Source organism: Cricetulus griseus, chromosome 2, assembly GCF_003668045.3.
Source record: "Cricetulus griseus strain 17A/GY chromosome 2, alternate assembly CriGri-PICRH-1.0, whole genome shotgun sequence".
Classification (NCBI taxonomy): domain Eukaryota; kingdom Metazoa; phylum Chordata; class Mammalia; order Rodentia; family Cricetidae; genus Cricetulus; species Cricetulus griseus.
This window is the reverse complement of record NC_048595.1, coordinates 64,384,131-64,405,055: the sequence shown is the minus strand read 5'-3', so window position 1 is coordinate 64,405,055 and position 20,925 is coordinate 64,384,131. Positions and strand designations below refer to the sequence as shown.

General features: G+C 36.6%; 1 protein-coding gene across 4 annotated transcripts in view; it reads right to left on the bottom strand.

Annotated features, from left to right (window-relative positions):
• Positions 1–20,925, bottom strand: part of Psip1 (PC4 and SFRS1 interacting protein 1) — a 38,451-nt gene that overhangs the window by 5,813 nt on the left and 11,713 nt on the right. Inside the window, exons 4-11 of one of the 4 annotated variants that reach the window (XM_027400195.2) lie at positions 18,053–18,191; positions 14,999–15,100; positions 13,955–14,017; positions 7,482–7,578; positions 6,463–6,538; positions 4,356–4,584; positions 2,271–2,389; positions 561–1,166 (exon numbers count right to left, since the gene is read on the bottom strand). In XM_027400195.2, coding sequence (XP_027255996.1) covers positions 1,154–1,166; positions 2,271–2,389; positions 4,356–4,584; positions 6,463–6,538; positions 7,482–7,578; positions 13,955–14,017; positions 14,999–15,100; positions 18,053–18,191 — 838 coding nt within the window. In that variant the 3' untranslated portion in view covers positions 561–1,153. Of the gene's footprint in view, positions 1–560; positions 1,167–2,270; positions 2,390–4,355; positions 4,585–6,462; positions 6,539–7,481; positions 7,579–13,954; positions 14,018–14,998; positions 15,101–18,052; positions 18,192–20,925 lie in introns of those variants that run through there. The other 3 variants (XM_027400194.2, XM_027400192.2, XM_027400191.2) reach the window with 3 other exon arrangements.

The window sequence follows — 20,925 nt, the reverse complement described above, 5'->3', positions numbered from 1 at the left end:
AAACATGCTAACTTAGTCTTTTGGGAACTTTGAAGCAGGCACAGTGAAATATGATGCTAAAAATCCAATTTCAAGATCACTGGCCAAATAAGCCAAAACGGGAAGAGAACATCCAAAAATGCCTAATGGACTTAATTTTCCTATAATTATTTTTTAAGGCATATTAAAGTAGACCGATTAAATTGTTCCCCATATCTTCAAAGGGCAGGTAATTCAAGGGACTTTGAAATTAGCTTCAGTAGAGAGTAGACCTGCTTTAAGTTGACACTATGGATTTTATTTTAAAATTGGAGAGGATGCCATTATTATCAAACTAAATGACATCCACTAATATTTCATACCATTTCATAAATGAAAAAGAACCATATTACTAACAAAAATAACCTTTTAAATTAGAAATTTTAATTTCTAGTACCTTGGCTTGGCGTTCAGGCCCTAGTATGAACCAATTAAAATAGACAAGAACAAAAAAATACCTAAAAATCAGTTTTTTTTTTTAAAAAAAACTTTATTTTAAAATTTTGGTTACAGTTTCATTTTCTTACGTAACAAGTCTAATGTTTAATCTCTCAGGATTAAAAAAAAAAACAAGACTAAAGAATTTAACAACAAAAGAATGTCAAGGGTAGGGCACAACTGCCCCATTTTCAAGAACGTAATAGCTATTCCAGTTTAACACCTAGCTTCAAAACAAAATGAGTTTTCATATTTTCTAAGTGAAATAATGTACAACCACCATCTTCATCTATGTTTGTTATAACTTTCAAACACAAAGCTTCATTTTAAGCTTGGTTTAAAAAAAAACAGGAATGATGGCCAACCTTAATATGTAGTGTGTACCTTACAGGATATTTTGTTAACAATCATAACACAGTTAATAATGCCATTAATAATGAAGTCCTCAATTTAGAATCTGGAACATTTCTTCCATCAAGGGGGGGAAGGGGAAATTCAGTCCAATGAGTCTGTCTCAAGATCTTCATCGCTTGTATGCTCCACTTGTATTCTCTTTTCAGTTACTGGATTAATGCTTTGAGCCCAAAATGAGATATATTTTTTTATTACTGTAGATTACATGTTGTTTGGCTGGGAATACAATACAATAAACTTTATTTTGCATAATGCATTTCACACAAGTTGCATCTGAAATGCTTTACAGAGCAAAACTGTCCAAGTACAAAGTTTTGTAATAACAGGAGAAGGAAAGAAAACACAAATATTAGAATTTGAGAAAGTTACATTGGAGGACATTCAAAAGAAACTGAAATACAAAAAGATATCTTGAAGATTCTGTAGAAGGATTGTGCTAGACTTACTAAGCAACAACTAATTTATGCCTTAAGTCAGGGAGCACGGTTAAAAGCAACAACAGTAACAGTTATTCAGTCAAGAGAAAGGACAGGAATAACGGCATTTACAGATGTGCCCAAGGTCTGGCATTTTAATCACGTTTAAATTCCCTCAAGCAACTAAAGTGCTCTGTATCCTCCAAACAACTACAGAAGCAGAGACAATATATCTATAAAAATGTTCAGCTTGCAGATGCCACACTATCTTAGTGACCTACAATATGTTTTCAAAATCATCTCACTAGCAATAAAAAGCCCAGTTTTCTGACACTATAAACCAGGAAAAATAAGTCTAAAAGAGTCTAATGATAAACTAAGGAACAACTGTATGATAAAGACATGAAGCCTAATTATAACATGACTACTCCTTGTACTGACAAAATGATTGTATATAATAAAGGAGGAAGACATTCCTCAGGGTAAATGTATATTGTTTCCAAGTGTCAAAATGTAATTCAAACTTAATTCATATTGTACACGTAAAATGCAAGCCTTTGGGTTTACTTTTATCAGCTTTGGGGTTTCCAACTGTGCTTTTGTTATTTTTACTGATTTCTGTACAGGCCTGCTGGTGGTATGACAAATACAAGTATTTCCTGCATTCTTCCTCCACCAGTATTTTCATTAGTTTATGTTTAACACGTTATACAAAGAAATAGAAGATAAGTACTCTGTAAAACACTAACAAAACCTAACTGTATTTTCACTTTAAATTACAAACAGTTCACAGGACTACCTCAGTGAATTTCATGCTCTAAGAAAATAATAGAGCTTGAAATAACACATAGGGAAGATTGTTCTAAGGTGGGAAGTTGTTTCAAAAGACTTCATGAAGTCTGGAAAATGAGTCTACTTAAAAACTTTCATACTACTCTTTTAAAAAATCAATCTAAGATTTATAGAACTAAAAAGAACACTTACTGCTCGGTTTCCATTTGTTCCTCTTGCTTGCGTTTCCGCTCTGCAGCTTCTTTCTCATGTTGGCCTTTCAACAAGTTCCTCCTGTGAGCAGTCTGGAAGTTTCTTCCACCCTTTCTCTTCTGTTTATTTGAAAATAACAATCTTGGTTTAAAAAAAAAAAGGAAAAAAAACCCAACTCCTCTTAAGCAGCATGACCACGCCTCGACTCTTCCCTGATAGTGGCTATGCTATGGATCCACTACTTTCCTGTACAAGCGAGCCTATGGCTAAAAGGATGCCAAGCTATTTGTCTCCACAGTCATCTCAACTTGAACACTGTGATGCTATGGAATTAAAATGTTTGGCTTTGAGCAGGGTATGGTAGCACACACCATTAGTCTCAGCACTTAGGAAACAGAGGCAGGTGGATCCCTGTGAGTTCATGGCCAGTCTGATCTACAAAGCAAGTTACAAATTAGCCAAGGTTGTATAGTTAAACCCTGTCTTAAACCTACCCCTTCACCCCAAAATTAAAACTTGGTTTGTAAAATATTCAGACAAATCAGATATAAAAGCCCAAATATAGAGTTAATAAAATGTAATAGCATCCAAATAAAATTATACTTCATAAAAAATACAAGATAGCAAAATCTTAAAATTTCATGTATAAATGCACCTCTTATGTCTTTGCTGATCGTGGTCATCTAGGTTATCTACAACCTCTGCTTACATATCTGGGTTAGTAGAAGTATGTCTAATTTCTAGAAATAAAGTTTCAAATAAGTCTTTTATATTAACAAATGGAGTTCTATTAGGAAAGATAAACCCATGTAAACTTCCACAAAAATAAATGCTTACAACTTAAGAATTACATTAAGTATTAAGAAACAAGGAATCTCTGAATTTGAGGACAGCCAAAGAAACCCTATGTGGGGGGATGGGGGGAGCAAGGAAGACCTTTAAAAAAAAAAAAAAAAAAAACTAAAGGACAAGCAAGGAATGGTGGTAAGCACTTTTAAGTCCCAGCACTCAGAAGGCAGAGGCAGGCAGATCTATGAGTTTAAGGATAGCCTGGTCTACAGAGTGAGTCCCAGGACAGCCAAGACTACATGAGAAAAACCCTACCTTCAAAAACTTTAAAAGAACAAAATTACTAGAAATATTTGGTTTCTTTCTGTTCAAGACTTCAACTCCCTAGCATCCATGTAAAAGCTGGGTATGTCTGCACACATCTGAAAATACCTGTGCTTGGGGTGGCAGGGATGGGGAATAATATCACAGTTAGATAAGAAGCTGGCTGACCAGTCTGGCTATGGATTCAGTGACACCCTGTTTCAAAACATAAAGTGGCTGGGCTGAGTATGAATAGATAACACGGTTGAGAACACTTACTGCTCTGGCAGAGGACCCAGCCTCAATTTCTAGCACCCACATGGAGGAAGAGTCTATTTTACCATCCCTGTCTCTAGTTGAGAGGATCTGATGCCCTCGTCTGACCTTTGAGGATACCAGCACACACACACATACAGGCAAAGCATTCACACATGAAAGAGACAACGACATAAAAATAACGCTGGGTGACGCTTTAATGCTAGCTCTCGGGAGGCAGAAGCAGATGATCTCTGAATTTGAGGACAGCAAGTTCCAGTGCAGCCAGGGCTACAGAGAAACCCTGTCTCAACACTCCCACCCATCCCCCAAAATTAACCTAAAGTGGAGGGAGCTAGGGAGATTGTTCAGCGGTTAAGGTTCCTGGTATGCAAGCAACAGGATCGGAGTCTGTATCCCCAGAACCCCAAAATTCCAAATAATTGTAGTGGTCCACCTGTAATTACAGCCTTGGTAGGCAAATACAGGTGATCCCCAGAGCAAACTGGCAAACAAGATTAGGCACATGGGGAGCTCTGGGTTTGCTTGAGAAACTCTTCTTAGAAAACAATCAAGTCAAAAGGAACTGAGAAAGATTACCCACATCAACCCAAGGGCACATGCAAACCACACAAAAATACACAAGAAGAAAAAAAAAAGGACACCTGATAGCACAAGTGTGCTATTTTGCATATATACAAATATGCCATAAAAATAGGGGGATATGAATGAGTCTACCTTTTCACCTCCTTCTTGATCATCTTCGTCTTCTGAATCAGAGGTTGATGTAACCCCTGGTTTAGCTACATTTTTCCGTTTAGATTCAACTTCTTTCTTCCCCTCTTTCTTATCTGGTTCTTTTCTTGGCTTATCCTCTTCCTTTTGACTTTCTTCTTCCTTTTTCGGCTGCTTTTTAGGTTGTTTTTCCTCTGGCCCCTTTTTTTTACTTTTGTCTTCATCAATAACCCTGTTGGAGCACAACAATGGAAGATGAACTTTTATGTATTCATTTATACTTTTTCTTTTCTGAAAGACTTATTTATTTGTATTTATGTATGTGTATGTATGTATGGAGGTAAGCATGCTTCTAATAGCTGAGCCTTTTCTTCAGCCTTCATTTATACTCACTTATTCTTCCATAGGGCCCACGTTCAAATTCCAGCAACCAAATGGCAACCTAGCTCCCATCTGATAGATTATATTTTACATATTTATAAGAGTATTTGTTTTAGGGACTGGAGAGATGGCTTAGTGATTAGTAGAACTGACTGTTCTTCCAGAAGACGTGGGTTCAATTTCCAGTACCCACATGGCAGCTCACAACTGTAATTCCACCTCACAAAGAAATACATGCAGGCAAAACACCAATGCACATAAAATAAAAAAAGAATACTTTAGAAATAAAATCAGTCACTTGTAGGGACTGAAAAGCATATAATGGTAAATATATGACCAGTTACTTTTTATTAAGCAAAAAATCACAGAAACCATGAAAGTCACAGACTTCTTGTGGAAAAGTGACAATTTTTTAACTGGCAAGTAAAAATTATATGTATTAAATACATATCCAAATGACAAATGTATACACAAACACACGCACACATAGACACAGTGTTAACCAAAAGAACTTGATGTGTGTCTGCTCCACTGCCATGTTTTGTTGCTGTTATTTGTTTCTCCCTTTGAGAGTATTCTAACAGCTAGCTTGGAAATAAAGCTCTTTTAAGTGTCAAGTTTTGGTTGACAAGTACAGCCCTCCAGTAGTATTATTCCACAATCAATAATCCTTCAAATAATCAGTTTACGAGTGTTAAGATGGATTAATTTTAAGAATACTTAAAATGCTCTTTCACAAATCTATAGAGTTTGGTTCCTGAGGCAACCTCAGATGGCTCACCATCGTAAACTTCAGTTCTAGTGAAACTGATACTCTAAGAGCACCTGTGTAAATGTACATGTATATATGCCACATACAGTGTTGTTTTTATTTTTTAATCAGTAATTTTGTTTTTGAAACATTATTTCTCTGTGTAGCCCTGGCTTGGCCTTGAACTCACAGAGATCCACCTGCCTCTGCCTCCCCAGTGCTGGGACTAAAGTCATGCGCCATACCAGCCCTGCTTAGTAAATCCATCAATAATTGAGTGTTCCCTACAAACCTTTAGATACAATCATCACTTCCTAAATATATCCTTTCTCAAATTGTGAGAAAAGATGATGGGGGGGGGACACTTCTTGCTTTGATAACTAAATATTTATCATTCCAAGTTTAATTTTTTATACTATTTAAAAAAATAATTATTCGGGCTGGAGAGATGGCTCAGAGGGTAAGAGCACTGGCTGCTCTTCCAGAGGTTGCTGAGTTCAATTCCCAGCAACCACATGGTGGCTCACAACCATCCATTATGAGATTTTGTGCCCTCTTCTGGTGTGCAGATATACATGGAAGCAGAATGTTGTATATATAATAAATAAAATCTTTTAAAAAAATTTTTAAAAAGAATTATTATACATAACATAAAAAGGTCTCTGAACACTACTTCGGATATAATCTACCCTGCCCTTTTAGCCTAACATTACCAATTTCCCCTTTTAGCCTACATTACCAAAGTTTATGTTATCATGCCCGAAATAATGTTAATAGTCTCCATAATTTTTACAAATAGCAGAATAGCAATAGAAACAAATACTGTATGTAATACACACACACACACACACACACACACACACACACACACACACACACACACACACACGCACACAAAATAAACTGTTAAGAACACAGAAGTTTTTTCTACTTATTTACAAGTCTCAATAGCTAATTTTATATTAAAAATAAACTCACATGTCACTCTCTGAAGGACAGGGTTGTTTTACCACTTTAGGTCTGCCTCTTGGTTTTGGAATCTTGACTTCAGTAGCTAATTTTCAAATAGAAAAAAATACAATTTCCCTTTTAAATACAAAGCTTTATGTAGAATACAAAAGTTACATAATATATAAAAGTATTATTTAGGGTTTAACTAGTAATCCCATGCATCAAGAAAGTCAAAATTTAACACATTAATAATAAATTTCCATTTGTCCTTATTATATTTGACAGATTAAAAACTGGGCAGAGTGGAGGAAGGGGAAATTATGGTGAATAAGTAATATACGAGAAGAGAATAAATTTTAAAATATGGATATATTTTCATAAAAGCATTTTTCATTGCTGTTTAAACAAGTGTCAGAAAACAGTATCATTCATTCAGAACTTATATTTCTATAACAAGTTTATATATTTTATTTACATATTTGCAACTTTGTATCAGTATTGACCAAGATCTTTATTATTCTCAGTTTGATTCATTATAATACTACAAAACATGTAAGTAGATTTTAATTTCTTTTCTTTCCCGATTTTGAAATTCCCTTAACAGTTTTCAGTAAAGACCCTATTACGATGTAGGGAAAAAAATGGCTCTATCCTGTTTGATTTTTCAGTGTTTTACTCTGTATTAGGAAAAACAAATTGTTTTTCAAATTGTTAAGTCAATACTAAACAAATATCCTATCAGAGTGATTTTTTTGTTTGTTTTGAGACAGGGTCTCTCTGTGAAACAGTCCTGTCTGTCCTGAAACTCACTCTGTAAAAGAGGCTAGCTTCAAACTCAGAGATCCACCTCCCTCTGCCTCCAAGTGCTGGGAATAAAGGCGTCTGCCACAACTGTCTGGCTGAATGTAGTAATATTTTAAGGTGACACATGACTGTCTTTAATTAACTGCTATTCATATTATTCGAAAAACCCTTGAGCCATCAATATTTTAATGGACTGGAAAATAAATCACAAGCTAAAAAGTACTTAAGTACTAATGATCTACCTGCAGGTCGTCCTCGCTTAGGACTTGCTTTTAAGTTAGAAGAAGCTGTTGCTGCAGCCACCATTCCCGATTCTTCAGTTTCCACTTGTTTTTCAGCCTGAGTCACAAAAATTTAACTTATTTAGAAAAACTGTGTCAATCTTTAACAACATAAATATAAACATAATTTCTATATGGTTTTTATTTCTTTTAAATAATCAGCTGATAAGTATCATCTCAGTTTTTCCAATGATCCTTTTAAAATTTCCTATTTGAAAAAATAACAGTAACATTTCTTGATACAATATGAGAACCAAAGTATAATGCAATTTTGCTGTAACAAATCACACTGCTACTTCTAATTCATTAATTTTGCTAATATACAGTCGCTTCATCTTTCAACTGAGGAAGACATCTGATGTTATCCTATAGAAGTTACTTTTTTTTTCATAGAAACCTTTCCAAACTACAAGGCTGAATGGTTAATGTGCCCAAATAACAATCAGTTGTTACTGACTTAAAGCATTTTAGGAAATTATAAGGATAAGGACCACATATTAGATAGGAAATGAAAACATGAGGGAATACATGATAGCCAAGGGAGGAACAATTGAAGGATGTAGGACGGACATTAAAGAGCCACTTGGACTTCAGTATTAACTGTGCCTACCTAAAATAGAGCAAGATTATACCCCAAAACATGTAGAACCCAATAGCATTAATTAAAAAAAAATCAATATATTTAATTTTGGTCTTGAGTAAGAAACAGCATTCCTTTTGTTACTTCAAATTGGGGGAGGGACAGAGATACACAGCCAAGACCAGCTTTAAAAAGGCACTTGGAGCCAGGAGAGAGAGAGTTCCAGGACAATCTCCAAAGAGAAACCCTGTCTCAAAACTGAAAACAAAATGGATATTTGCCACCAGGCCCAGCTCAATCTACCTTTTAATCAATGATGCCCAGATTAGATAAGGCTCCATCTCTGAGAATTTATGCATAATGTATACTACTAACCTAGGGTTACTTTTTGATTGTTCTCAGAAACAAAACAAAAATTCTGCATTAAGAACTGGGGTTAAGACTGATCTGGGTCAGCCAGGCAGTGGTAGCACACACCTTTAATCCCAGCACTGGAGAGGCAGAGACAGGTGGATCTCTATGAGTTGGAGGCCAGCCTGATGATCTACAGAGTTAGTTCCAAGGACAGCTAGGGCTGTTACAAAGAGAAACCCTGTCTCTCAAGGGGGAATAAAAAAAAAAAAAGACTGTGCTGGATCTCTGAGTTCAAGGACAGCCAGGGCTATTCCACAGAGAAACTCTGTCTCCAGAAACAAAAATTAAAAAAAGAAAATGAGATCCAAATCTGATCCTGCAACCCCATGTTAAAGAACCAGATAGCTTTATTTCTGTAAAGCTCCACAAGTGCCAAAGGTCAAACTCTTTATACTGATGACTTAATAACAGGTCAAAGGTACTTCAAAGTTAGGTTCAAACAGATTTATCAGCTCTTCAGGGCAAAAAGAACTTATTCACTTACCCTTTCTGCATTTGGAAATAAGTTGAAAGCAAGTTAAGATTTACAGGTTCAATGGATCATTTGAGAAGATACCAACAGACAGTAAGTGACATAGTCATGAACAGTTAATACAGTAAAAATCAACTGTAATATTAAACAAAGATTGGCCCAACCATGGATATGTTTACAACTATTAGTGCAAAACCATTACTCATGAAAATATATTTGACCAAAGAAAGTACTAATTCAGTTATCTGAAATACATACATGAATATCTTTAATATTCACATTCTAACTAGATTTTACTTATAATTTTACTCATCTTACTGAATGTTTTAACATTAGATTCATTCTTTCTCATTATTATCCCAATTCGCAAGTGCATTGTTTTTTCTCTTTCCTAGAGTCATTCCATATGCATCATGGATTCATATCCCTTACAAGATCACAGCATCCCTGCCTTGCTACATCTGTTTCACAAATCCTGAACAAAGATTACACTAAACTTAAGAACCCTAGGAGGCAGGGTGAGACAGGGTACAAACATGAAACCATTTTCTGTATTGGAAGTTGGCTTCTCAAATCTGTTGTTAATCCTTTGGCCTTCTAATACAAGCCCTGAATAGCTAACATAAACTTTTAGCCATTTATCTATTGAACCAAAGTCTTGAGCCAAACTGAATGGGGGAGATAATTCCCTTGATTTCAAGTTACCTTTACTCAAAGTGAGCACATGTCTTCTTTTTTAATTAATCCCTTCAATCCATTTAACTTTCAAATGTTCCTAGTTTTGCTAAGAAAAATGATAGGATTTTTACTGTTGTTTCACGTTAAACGTTTCTCTTTATATATGCAAATCCTTGATGCTTTTACATTAACTTCTACCATCTGAGATTTCAAAAATATATTACCATTAAACATTTATTCTCCAATCTACTTCATCTCACTTCAGTCCTTAGCACTGAACTAAATGAAACTGCAATCTCCTGAATAGGCTAATTACCAAACATCTCACTGGATCCTTTGTACTGGACACTATTGTTCCCTGTCGCTTACAGATAGCTTCTGGTTTCTCTTGATGGGTCTTCCAGTCACCATTTTGAAGAGGCACCTTCCCTCATCTTCATTTTATCACATCCCAATTTTGGTGTCTGCATCTACCCCAGTAAACATTTTTCTCTTCATCTCCTCTAATATCTTACCTTTATGCCAGTGGTTATCTTCACTGCATTTCCCAAGTGTATTTAACTTTTTCTTCTGACCCCAAACCAACATGTCTCTGTCCATATCTCATATATAGTCACTCAAGCAAACACCTTCCAGTCTTCCTACAGTCTGTTCCATTCTCTTTACCTTCTATTTCAATTAGCTATCACCAAACTTCAAAAAGTGTACTAAATCCCATCTCTCACACTAACAAAAATAAGTAAACTTGAAAATAAGGCCTGTGTCTTTGGAATTCAATGCTAACTTCTTAGAAAGGCCTTTTTCATGACCTTCTCATGCTAAGCCACTATTATATCCCCTCACCTTAACTGTTACAAGCAATTAAACAAATACCCGGTACATATCAAAGTTACATGTACACTGTGCTATAGTTTATTAGATATATGGAAATATTGTCTTTAAAAGAAAGGACATGCACATAACTCAACTTAGGGAACTTAACTAGGATAGGCATGTAACTCAGACAGACCTCTTGCCCACCATGTATAAGCACTGGTTGAGTCCCAGCACCAAAAACAATACTCAATGGTTAAAAGGGCTAGCAAACAGGGCTTTGGGTATTCATTCAGTGGTAGAACCTCTGTTTGTAGCATGTTGAAAGCCCCAGGTTTGATCAACACAAAAGGAGATCAAAATGCCAACAAATCACCTGTGCCTTCAAGTAAGCCACACCGTTTTGCCAAATGGAGAGCCTTACCTTGGTGTTGATGGTTACAACTTAATCAGCATGGTAGTTACTAAAGGTAGTGGTACCTGTGGCAATTTCTTAAAATGAGACAAAAAATGAAATCTGTCCCAAATAAATTGATTTATTCCATGCACAGAATGCTCCTTTGTACTATGCAGAGATAGTTTTTTTAGTATTTTAACAATAGACTTCTTTCAAAATTGCAGTCAGCTTTCTCAAAATCTGTTGATGCTTTATCAGTCATTTACATACTGTCCTAAATCCTTTAGTGTCATTTAAACATTTGAATTATCTTCACCAGGAGAAGTGTCTATCAAGAAATCACTTTCACTGATTATCAACAAGTGTTGATTGTCCACAGGTAGGAAAACATTCTCAATGTATATCTGTACAAATCCATCACATCACAGCACCTGAACAACCAGGTATGTTGTCACTGAACATCTTTAGAAGCCACTCTTTTTCCTGAGCAGTAGGACTCCACTGCAAACCATGCTGTCAACAGCTGCCATTCAGGCTTTTTGGTTTCATTTATAATAAGAGGCAGGGTTCATTTAGTTTAAGTCCTAAATGCCCTAGGGTTTTCAAAATGGGTTCATTTCCAAGTCACTAAGTAGTCTCAGACCCAGGGATCACCCTGTCTTCTCAGGTTTTGAATAGAGACATTGAGTCCATTCCAAGATGGCAACTTCTTCCAAAGTAAAGCTGTTTACACTGAAGATTTCATTGAGGGTAGTCACAGTTATCTTACCTACATCTAGGTAACTTAATGGAGTTCCTCCATCAGCTCCTGCTACTTCTTGCAGCTTTATGTTGTGGAGGCAGCTTCTTGCTATGTACTTCATCATCTGACCCAGGACAGCTTCATCTGTTCATCTGTACTTTTTTCACCTCCCTCAGCCTAGCCTTGGATTGGTCTTTGGCTTAATCTTCTATTCTGACCATTAACACTTTCTCCTTAGCAACAGTGAATCTGTTGTACCTTATCATTCCAGCATTCACTTGAGCAGCACTGTGAATTTTGTACGAGAACCTTTGCTTCGTATCTGCATTCACAACTTGGATTATAAGTCCAAGAAGTAGGCTCAGCTTTTAGCAAACTTCAGCCTCTAACATGCCCTCCTTACTAAGGTTAATCATTTATAGCTTTTAGTTTAAAGAACCTGCCTGTGACTTTTTCCACCTGAAGATATACAGGCCTTTTATAAACTGACTAATCTCAGTATATACCTCAGACTGAGAATGACCCACAGGGGAGCAGTCAGAACATTTATCAATTAAGGCTGCTGTCTTATATAAGCAATTTGTAATGCCTCAAAAAATTAACAAAGATCATTATACCACTGTAACAGATATAACAAAATCTATACATAGAATTACCAAACCATGACACAAAATGAACTCATATCGTTGGAAAGACTAGTTCAGCAGAGTTGCCACAAGTCTTTAATATGTAAAATGCTACTAGGTGGGCAGAGCATGGTGGCACAGGCCTTTAACCCAGGAAGCAGAGGCAGCTGAGTTTGGAGGCAGCCTGGTCTAATAATGAGTTAATGAGTTCTAGGAGCGCCAGAGATACACAGAAAGACCCTGCCTCAATTAAAAAAAAAAAAAAAAAAAAATTCTACTTTGTATTGCAGAGTACAATACAGCAAAGCTTAAGAAAATGAAGCATTCCTGTATTTCTCTATTTTGATTGAAAAAAAAAAAAAAGTCCACAAGAAACCTGGTTTATCCACTATGCCAGTGAAATCAGTTCTTAAAATCTAACTTTCTCACTGATCTGACCTCATTGTCCCCTAATATAATTTCTTATCATCACATTGCCTTGAAAAAAGGAGTCACATAAAATTTGGGATGATTCAATTATTTCCCATAATTTCAGTTCCTCAGAAAAACATTGTAGTTTTACAGACATTTCCCTCCAACTTTAAAGGCTATCAATAATATATATTAAAAAGTCTTGAAATTTCTCTGTATGTGCCTGATATGTATCCTCAGATGACCTGCTCCTTTATTTCCCCATTGTTTAAAACTGTAAAGTTATTACATTAGTTGCCACATGTGTACACCAGAGGACAAAAAACCACTGTAAATATATTTTTCAATTACTTCATGACACATTAAATTCTTGACTTAATTTCTACCCGTGGCATACAAACGTCTAGAATGTAGTAACTAGGGCCAAAGGTGTGAACAAAACAAACTAAAATGAATAAAAAGCCTACAAAATACCTAGGGTATACTGTCATTGCCACTTTCATTTGACACAACATTAAATTAGCACATTGGATAATAGTCATGTGCTAGTATTGGATCAGGATTTACTATATCAATATTTCACTTTAATAAATAATCAAGAATGTGATTATAGGGCTTGGGAGATGGCTCAGAGGTTAAGAGTACTGGCTGCTCCTCCAGAGGTCCTGGGTTTAATTTCCAAAAATCACATGGTGGCTCACAACCATTTGTAATGAGATCTCATGCCTTCTTCTGGCCTGCAGGCATGCATGCAAGCATAACACTGTATACATAATAAATAAAAATATATCCTAAAAACAAAACAAACAAAAAAGAATGGGATTGGGCTGGAGAGATGGCTCAGAGGTTAAGAGCACTCACTGACTGCTCTTCCAGAGGTCCTGAGTTCAATTCCCAGCAACCACATGGTGGCTCACAACCATCCGTTATGAGATCTGATGCCCTCTTCTGGTGTGCAGATATACATGGAAGCAGAATGTTGTATACGTAATAAATAAAATCTTTAAAAAAAAAAAAAAGAAGAATGTGATTGTGATTATATACTTTTCATTTTATAGAGAAAAATGAGGCAGAAGATTGAAAGGAATGAAAACCACTTCACTTTTTATTTCCTTTCATCTTTCAGCTTAAACTGAAGGATGCCACAGCTTTATCACTAAGAAAAAACTTCACTAAGTAACTAAGAAAAACTTTAAAAATAAGGGCACAGGTCAAGTGTAAATGAGCTTTCCTTATCTCCATTCGTCCTCAGTTTAAGTAAAATTTCTATTAAAATTCCTATGGTTTATTAAGGAAATTACCTTTCTCTTTCTTCCTCGCCTGGCAGCTTTTGGAGTGGTTATGTCAGCTGCTTTAGTCACATCCTAAAACACAAAACAAAAGCAGACAAAACTAGTGAAAACCACAGATGACATTGAATATATTATACAAGAGTATGTAAGACATTTTCTCAAACTAAAAGTCACAAACACACTTCATTGAAAGTGCTGGATGAAGTCTCTTGTTATTCATTAATTCTTTGGAATTCTGAAGTCTTAGTATTAAAGTGACAGCAACAATTAGTATCTTCAAAAAAGAATATGTGCCATTTTCAGGAGTCTGAATATGAATGGTTTTGATAGGCTCATATATTTGAATGCTTAGTCATCAAGTGTGGCATTACTTGAGAAGGAATAGGAGTTGTGGCCTTGGTGGAGAAAGTGTGTCACTGGGAGTGGGCTTTGAGGTTTCAGAAGCTCAAGCCAGGCGCACACACATGCTCTCTCCCCCCCCTGCACACCCCCCCCCCCCTGTGTGTGTGTGTGTGTGTGTGTGTGGTGTGTGTGTGTGTGTGTGTGTGTGTGTGTGTGTGTGTGTGTGTGCGTGCGCGTGCGCTCCATCCAAAGGCAAAAAGTTCAGCGGTTAAGAGCAACTGCTAGTCTTACAGAGGGTCCATGTTCTGTTCCCAGCACATAGTGGCTCACAAACATTTTTAAATCCAGTTCCAGGTTATCCAATGCCCTCCACAGGCAACAGGAATGCATCAAGGGCACATATAGGAAATCTAAAAACCTTTTAAAAACATGCACATTAAAACTACCTAAACTATTTTATAAAACCAGATTTAATATTTGAGGCAATTAATCTGTTTTCATTCACATCTCAACTATTTTAAAGATTACTTCCTAATCTGCCAGTTAACTCAATCTATAATTTCATTCTTACATTAACTATAAATCCAAAGTAGTATTCAAGACACCCCCCACCCCCAGGACTATTCCTCCCTTGCAGTATACTCAATGTAAATACTATCCATAAACACATTTTCTTCATTCTTCTTAGACCAGACAAGATATAAAACATACTTCATTGCTGGCTTTTTCTTCATGATCAGTATCTTCCTTTGAAACAGTTTCTTTTTCTTCAACTTCAACATCAGATGATGCATTTGATTGTTTAGTTGATGCCTACGGAGAATAAATTAATTTCTAAAAACTGATTTATCCACCTGAAATTTTTCTACTCATGAAAAATAAAAAGCTTACATAGTTAAGGAGTACCCCAACTTCTGTTGCAAAGGACTTTTTTTTTTTTTTTTTTTTTTTGATTTTTTGAGACAGGTTTCTCTGTGGCTTTTGGAGGCTGCCCTGGAACTAGCTCTTGTAGACCAGGCTGGTCTCGAATTTACAGAGATCTACCTGCCTCTGCCTCCCGAGGGCTGGGATTAAAGGCATGCGCCACCAACACCCAGCTTGCAGAGGACATTTAACATAAAGTTTTTAGGATTTATAGCAGGAAGTGGTGGTGCTACTATATAATCCCAGCATTTTAGGTAGCCGGAAGGCTCCAAGTTTGAGACCACCCTAAGCTAAACAAACAACTAGGTATAAGTTAAGCAGAGATATGTAGTGACACCTACATAATTTAAAACTGTAAATTAAAATAATCAGTTTTTGCAAGATGGAGTGGCACTCAAGAGAGTGAGGCAGGTGAATTCTAACTTTGAAGCCAGCCTGAGTTGTGGACCAACAAACTAAGAAAGCTGGAGTGGGAGTTGTATCACCACCTTAAATACTGCTGAAGGCTCAACATACTTAATCAGAAAATCCAAATGTTTCAAAATTCCCAAACTTTTTTTGATCATCAATTCTTTTGTAAAGGAATAAAATGTAAAAATCTCATTGAAAATTGTTCCTAACACAACAAAATGTTGTCACAATGGCCAGATTTGTTTTAAATTAATTTGAATAAATAAATCACTGATATAGGCCTGAGAATCCCATCATGCATCCAATCAGCAAGTTGATCACAATGTGACAAAAGACTGTGGCAGTCACAGGTTCAGAAGCAATTACAACATACTATACTGAGTACCATGACAAATACTAACTAGATGGAAAGGGACTTAAGACCATCTAAGGAAGCCTTGGTATATCAAGGAAAGACATCAAAATTCCACAGAACATCTAAAAATTTGTCAAAGGCAAGGAACAGTATAGCACATGTTTGGTTTTTTGGTTTTTGCAGCTCCCCACCCCCACCCCCACCCCAGGGTTTTTCTGTGTAGCCTTGGCTATCCTAGAAATCACTCTGTAGACCAGGCTGGCCTCAAATTCAGAAATCCACCTGCCTCTGCTTCCTGAAAGCTGGAATTAAAGGCATAGAGCACCATAACAGGCTCATCACCCATTTAAGAGTTGAATTATGGTTACTTTTTTTCAAGTGTGATTCATGCTTTTCCAGCTTTTGCTACATAAAGCTTTAACAAGTTGTTTTGTTTTTTTTGTTTTGTTTTTTTTTTTTTGCTATCTAAAGCCCTGTTGTTAATTTTTTTTTTTTTAGGGGGGGAGGTTAAGTTTTTTGGAACACGGTTTCTCTGTGTAGCCCTGGAACTCACTCTGTAGAGTAGGCTGGGATTAAAGGTGTACGCTACCGAGACCAGCATGAAGCTATTTTTATTAATAAGAAAGTGAAGAATAGTTTCATAAACATCTAATTGTAAGTTCTCTGGCCCTAGTGTAAATAGTGATTTTTTTTTTTTTTTTTTGCCCTACAAGACAAGTTTTCTCTGTGTAGCCCTGGCTGTCCTGGAACTCTCTCTGTAGATCAGGCTGGCCTTGAACTCATAGAAATCTGCCTGTCTCTGCCTCCCAAGTGCTGGCATTAAAGATTTGTGCCACCACTGAGCAGCTACAGTGGCTCATTTTATCTAAGTTATAGAGCATTCAAATATTCAAGAGTGCAACTGGCAATTTAGAAAACAGTATTAAAGTAGCATCAGGGACCACAAAATGCAGGTAAAGGTACTTGCTGAGCAAGCCCAACACCAACCATGGTAAAAGTGGATACAGAACCAACTCCACAAAGATGTACCCTGACCACTCCACATGCACTGTGGCACATGCACACATTATACAAATAGCCATATAAACACAGGAAAAAGACAGGAAAAAATAAAAACATTATTTCTGTTACAGAATAAAAACTGAACAAGCATAGAGTGGTGGCGCATGAATGTGAGTTTGAAGATATCCTAGTCTACAGAAGTTGTTCTAGATCAGGCAGGAGACACAGAGAAACCTTGAAAAAGAAAAAAGGGAAATGGAACAAACCAGGTACAAAGCAAACCACTATGAGAATGTAATGCCATATGTAAGTTAAAAGCTCTGGGCAGGATGCTGTTTAGAATTAATAGGTAGAATTTCCATTGGGGCTATAAGTACTTCTGTTACATATTTAGTGCATAAGGTCCATTCTAATATCATTCTATAAATCTTTAAGGGAAAAAAAAAGGGCATAAGCTGTTAAGTTTATAAAACATTAGGTCAGTAAGATGGCTCAGCAGGTAAAGGTGTGTAATACTCATTGATGCAAGCCTGCTGACCTGAGTTCCATCCCCAGAACCATGTAAAGGTAAATGGGAGATATACTTGAGCTCCACACATGCACAACAGCATATGTCCACAAACATCTCAAAAATACAATAATAAAATTTTAGAGCCCTAAATCTAACAATACATTAAGTTTTGGATTTAAATTCAATAATAATTTAAGAAGAGCTCAGCAGCCAGGCAGTGGTAGCACTCAGTAGGCAGGCAGGCAGATCTCTATGAGTTCGAGGCCAGCCAAGTCTACAAAGGGAGTTCCAGCACTGGCTCCATAACTACTGGGAAACCATGTCTCAAAAACAAAACAAAAAAACAAATAAATAAGTAAGAGCTCAGCAGTCGTGTTTGAGTTTTTGAGATCTATTTAGCCATTCAATTAGTAACAATTTAGACATAAAATGTAAGGTTCAACCTAAAGACCACAACAATCTGAAACCTGAAAGGCTCTTCAATTGACTATATATTTTACAATGACAATATTTTTCCTCTAACACTAAATAAATAACAATAAATTTTAATAGAATGACTCACCTGTTGACTTGAAAATTTCACTTTTGGATTGTTATCTATCTCCCATAATCCTTCATTGAAACCTTTTCGTTTATTTGGTTTACCATACTTCTCCTTATTTTCTGAGTAAGGAAATATGTCCTTTGGTCCTAAAAAAGCACTGTAACAGAAAGGGAGGATGTAAGTGCAAAGCAACCTCAATTAAATATGTATTAGGCTACTAGATGACACGATCCAATAAACACTTTATATATACAAACTAATTTTTTGCTTTCTTTTGTTTTTTTTTCCAAATATTTATGTATGTGTGTATTTATTTATTGAATTACTATACAGTGTTCTGACCAGGCCAGAAGAGGGCACCAGGTCACATTATAGATGGTTGTGAGCCACCATGTGGTTGCTGGGAATTGAACTCAGGATGGACCTCTGAAAGAGCAGTCAGTGAGTGCTCTTAACCTCTGAGCCATCTCTCCAGCCCTCTTGCGTTTCTTAAGGCAGGGTTTCTGTGTAGGCTGGCTGTCCTAGAACTCACTCTGTAGACCAAGATGGCCAAAAACTCAGATCTGCAGTACCTTTCTTTGCCTGCCTAGCCCTGGGATTAAACGTGTGCACCACCACACCCAGCTCATATAAACTACCAACTAGTTTTAATTCCTAGTGATCTCATTAGTGAGATCACCTTCACCAGGGTACAAAGATAAAAGTGCTCTTATTATCAGCACTTGGGAGGCAGAGGCAGGTGGGTCTCTGTGAGTTCAAGGCCAGCCTGGTCTCCAGAGCAAGTGCCAGGATAGGCTCCAAAGCTACACAGAGAAACCCTGTCTCGAAAAACCAAAAAAGTGCTCTTATTAGAACATTCTTCAGGTGCTGTTTACTTAAAAATAAATTTTCACTGTTGTGGGGGGTGATAAAGAATATAGTCATATTTAATTCCAAATGCTATTTTCTTTTATAGTACTAATGATAGGCAAGCTCTTTACCAACTTATTATACTGCCAGTTGGGAGTATAATACTTTTATAAAATTCACTAACAATTTCCTAGATCCATAATTCTATTTTTAAAGTTGAACAAAAAATGAAATGTATTTAACACCAGAGTTGTACACTTAAAAATGGCCAAAATAGCACGTCTTTAATCCCACACTCATGAGGCAGAGGCAAGCGGATGGCTCTTTCTGAGTTTGAGGCTAGCCTGGTCTACAGAGCATCTTCCAGGACAGAGATGGCTACACGGAGAAACCCTGTCTCCAAAAAAAAACACAACAAAAACAAAAGCTAAAATAGAGACTAAGGAGATGATTCAGTGGACCTGAGTATGAATCCCCAGAACCCATATACAGTTAGATGTGGCAGCTAAGGTTATCTTTAATCACAGTGCCCCAGAATGAGATGGAAGGAAAACAGGAGAACCCCCAGAAGTTAAAGGGCATATGCAGCACAAAAGACCAAAGACCCTGGATCAAACAAGGTAGAGAGAAGGGACTAACACCCCCCCCCCCCGTTTTTTCTGGCTTTCTACAAAAAGGTCAAGGTATGGAGTGCCTATACTCAAACGCAAAGATAGTAGTTATAAAAAATAAATGGTTTAAATCTCATTAATATCATTTACATTTCAAAATAACTAAAAGGGATTTCAAAGAGTCTTACCCAAGAAAGGATAAAGGTATAGGGTAATTGATGCTGTTGATGCTGGTTACTGTTAATATTCAGGCATTTGTACTGGCCTGCCCTTGGGGTCCTAACAGGATGTCTTCAAATGCAGACTTCAAAAAAGAGTATCTCCTATGCACATTCACTATATTCCCTTTTAAAGGGTGGGCCTTGCCTTGCCCACCTCCCATCTTTTTCTTTTTCTCTCTTTCTGCCTCTCTCCCCAACTTCTGCCTCTCTTTTCTCTTCCAGTGCTTCCGTCTCCAGAGGCCATTCTCTCCTCTCCCCTCCTCCTTTTCCCATTCTCTTTTCCCTAATAAAAAACTCCTCCACGTAAGCAATGTCACATGGTGTTTTTCTCTCTCATGCCGATTTTTAAATTACAACAGTTATCATGATTTCCTCCACTGTATAATATACATATATCCAATACCCGTCTTGTATCCCAGAAAGGTCAACAAGTATGATGATAAAAACCTGGCTATTTTTCACAACTGAAATATGACTACTATTAAACATTTAACTGCATCAAAATGTGTTCATTTCAACATTTGGCATATTACATAATTCCTAAAAGTATCAACAAAGTATGTTATCTAAATAAATGTTTAGAAAGGAATGTGTTACGAAATTTATTTTGTCAGGCATGGATGGTGGTTCACACCTGTGATCCCAGCACTTGGGAAGTCCAAGCAAGAATAAGAGGTCAAGGTCATCCTTGGCTACTAAGCAAGTTTGAGGCCAGACTGGGCTACATGAAATCCTGTTCAAAAAACAGACATTTTCTCAATGATGGACATCATCTTTTTATTCATCCACATGAACAGTAAACTCTTATCCTTGACAGAAAAGGCAAGTGGACATAAACTAATACCTCGAGAGTACATACAGGATTAAATTCCTACAATCACAACATTTTGCTTTCATTAATGTGTGTTTCATTAATGTGTTCATTAATAAGTTTAAAGATAACTTATTTAGGCCGGGCAGTGGTGGTGCATGCCTTTAATTCCAGCACTTGGGAGGCAAAGGCAGGAGAACCTCTTTGAGTTCGAGGCCAGCCTGGTCTACAAAGTGAGTTCCAAGCCAGAAATCCTGTCCCGAAATACTAAAAGACAGCTTATTTAATGTTTTCTGGTAATTCTTTAACATTAAATTTATAGTCAAAGCTTATTTAACATGGATTTAATCTAAGAAAAAGCATAGCCTTCTTGTACTTAAAAACCATTAAACAGCCTTT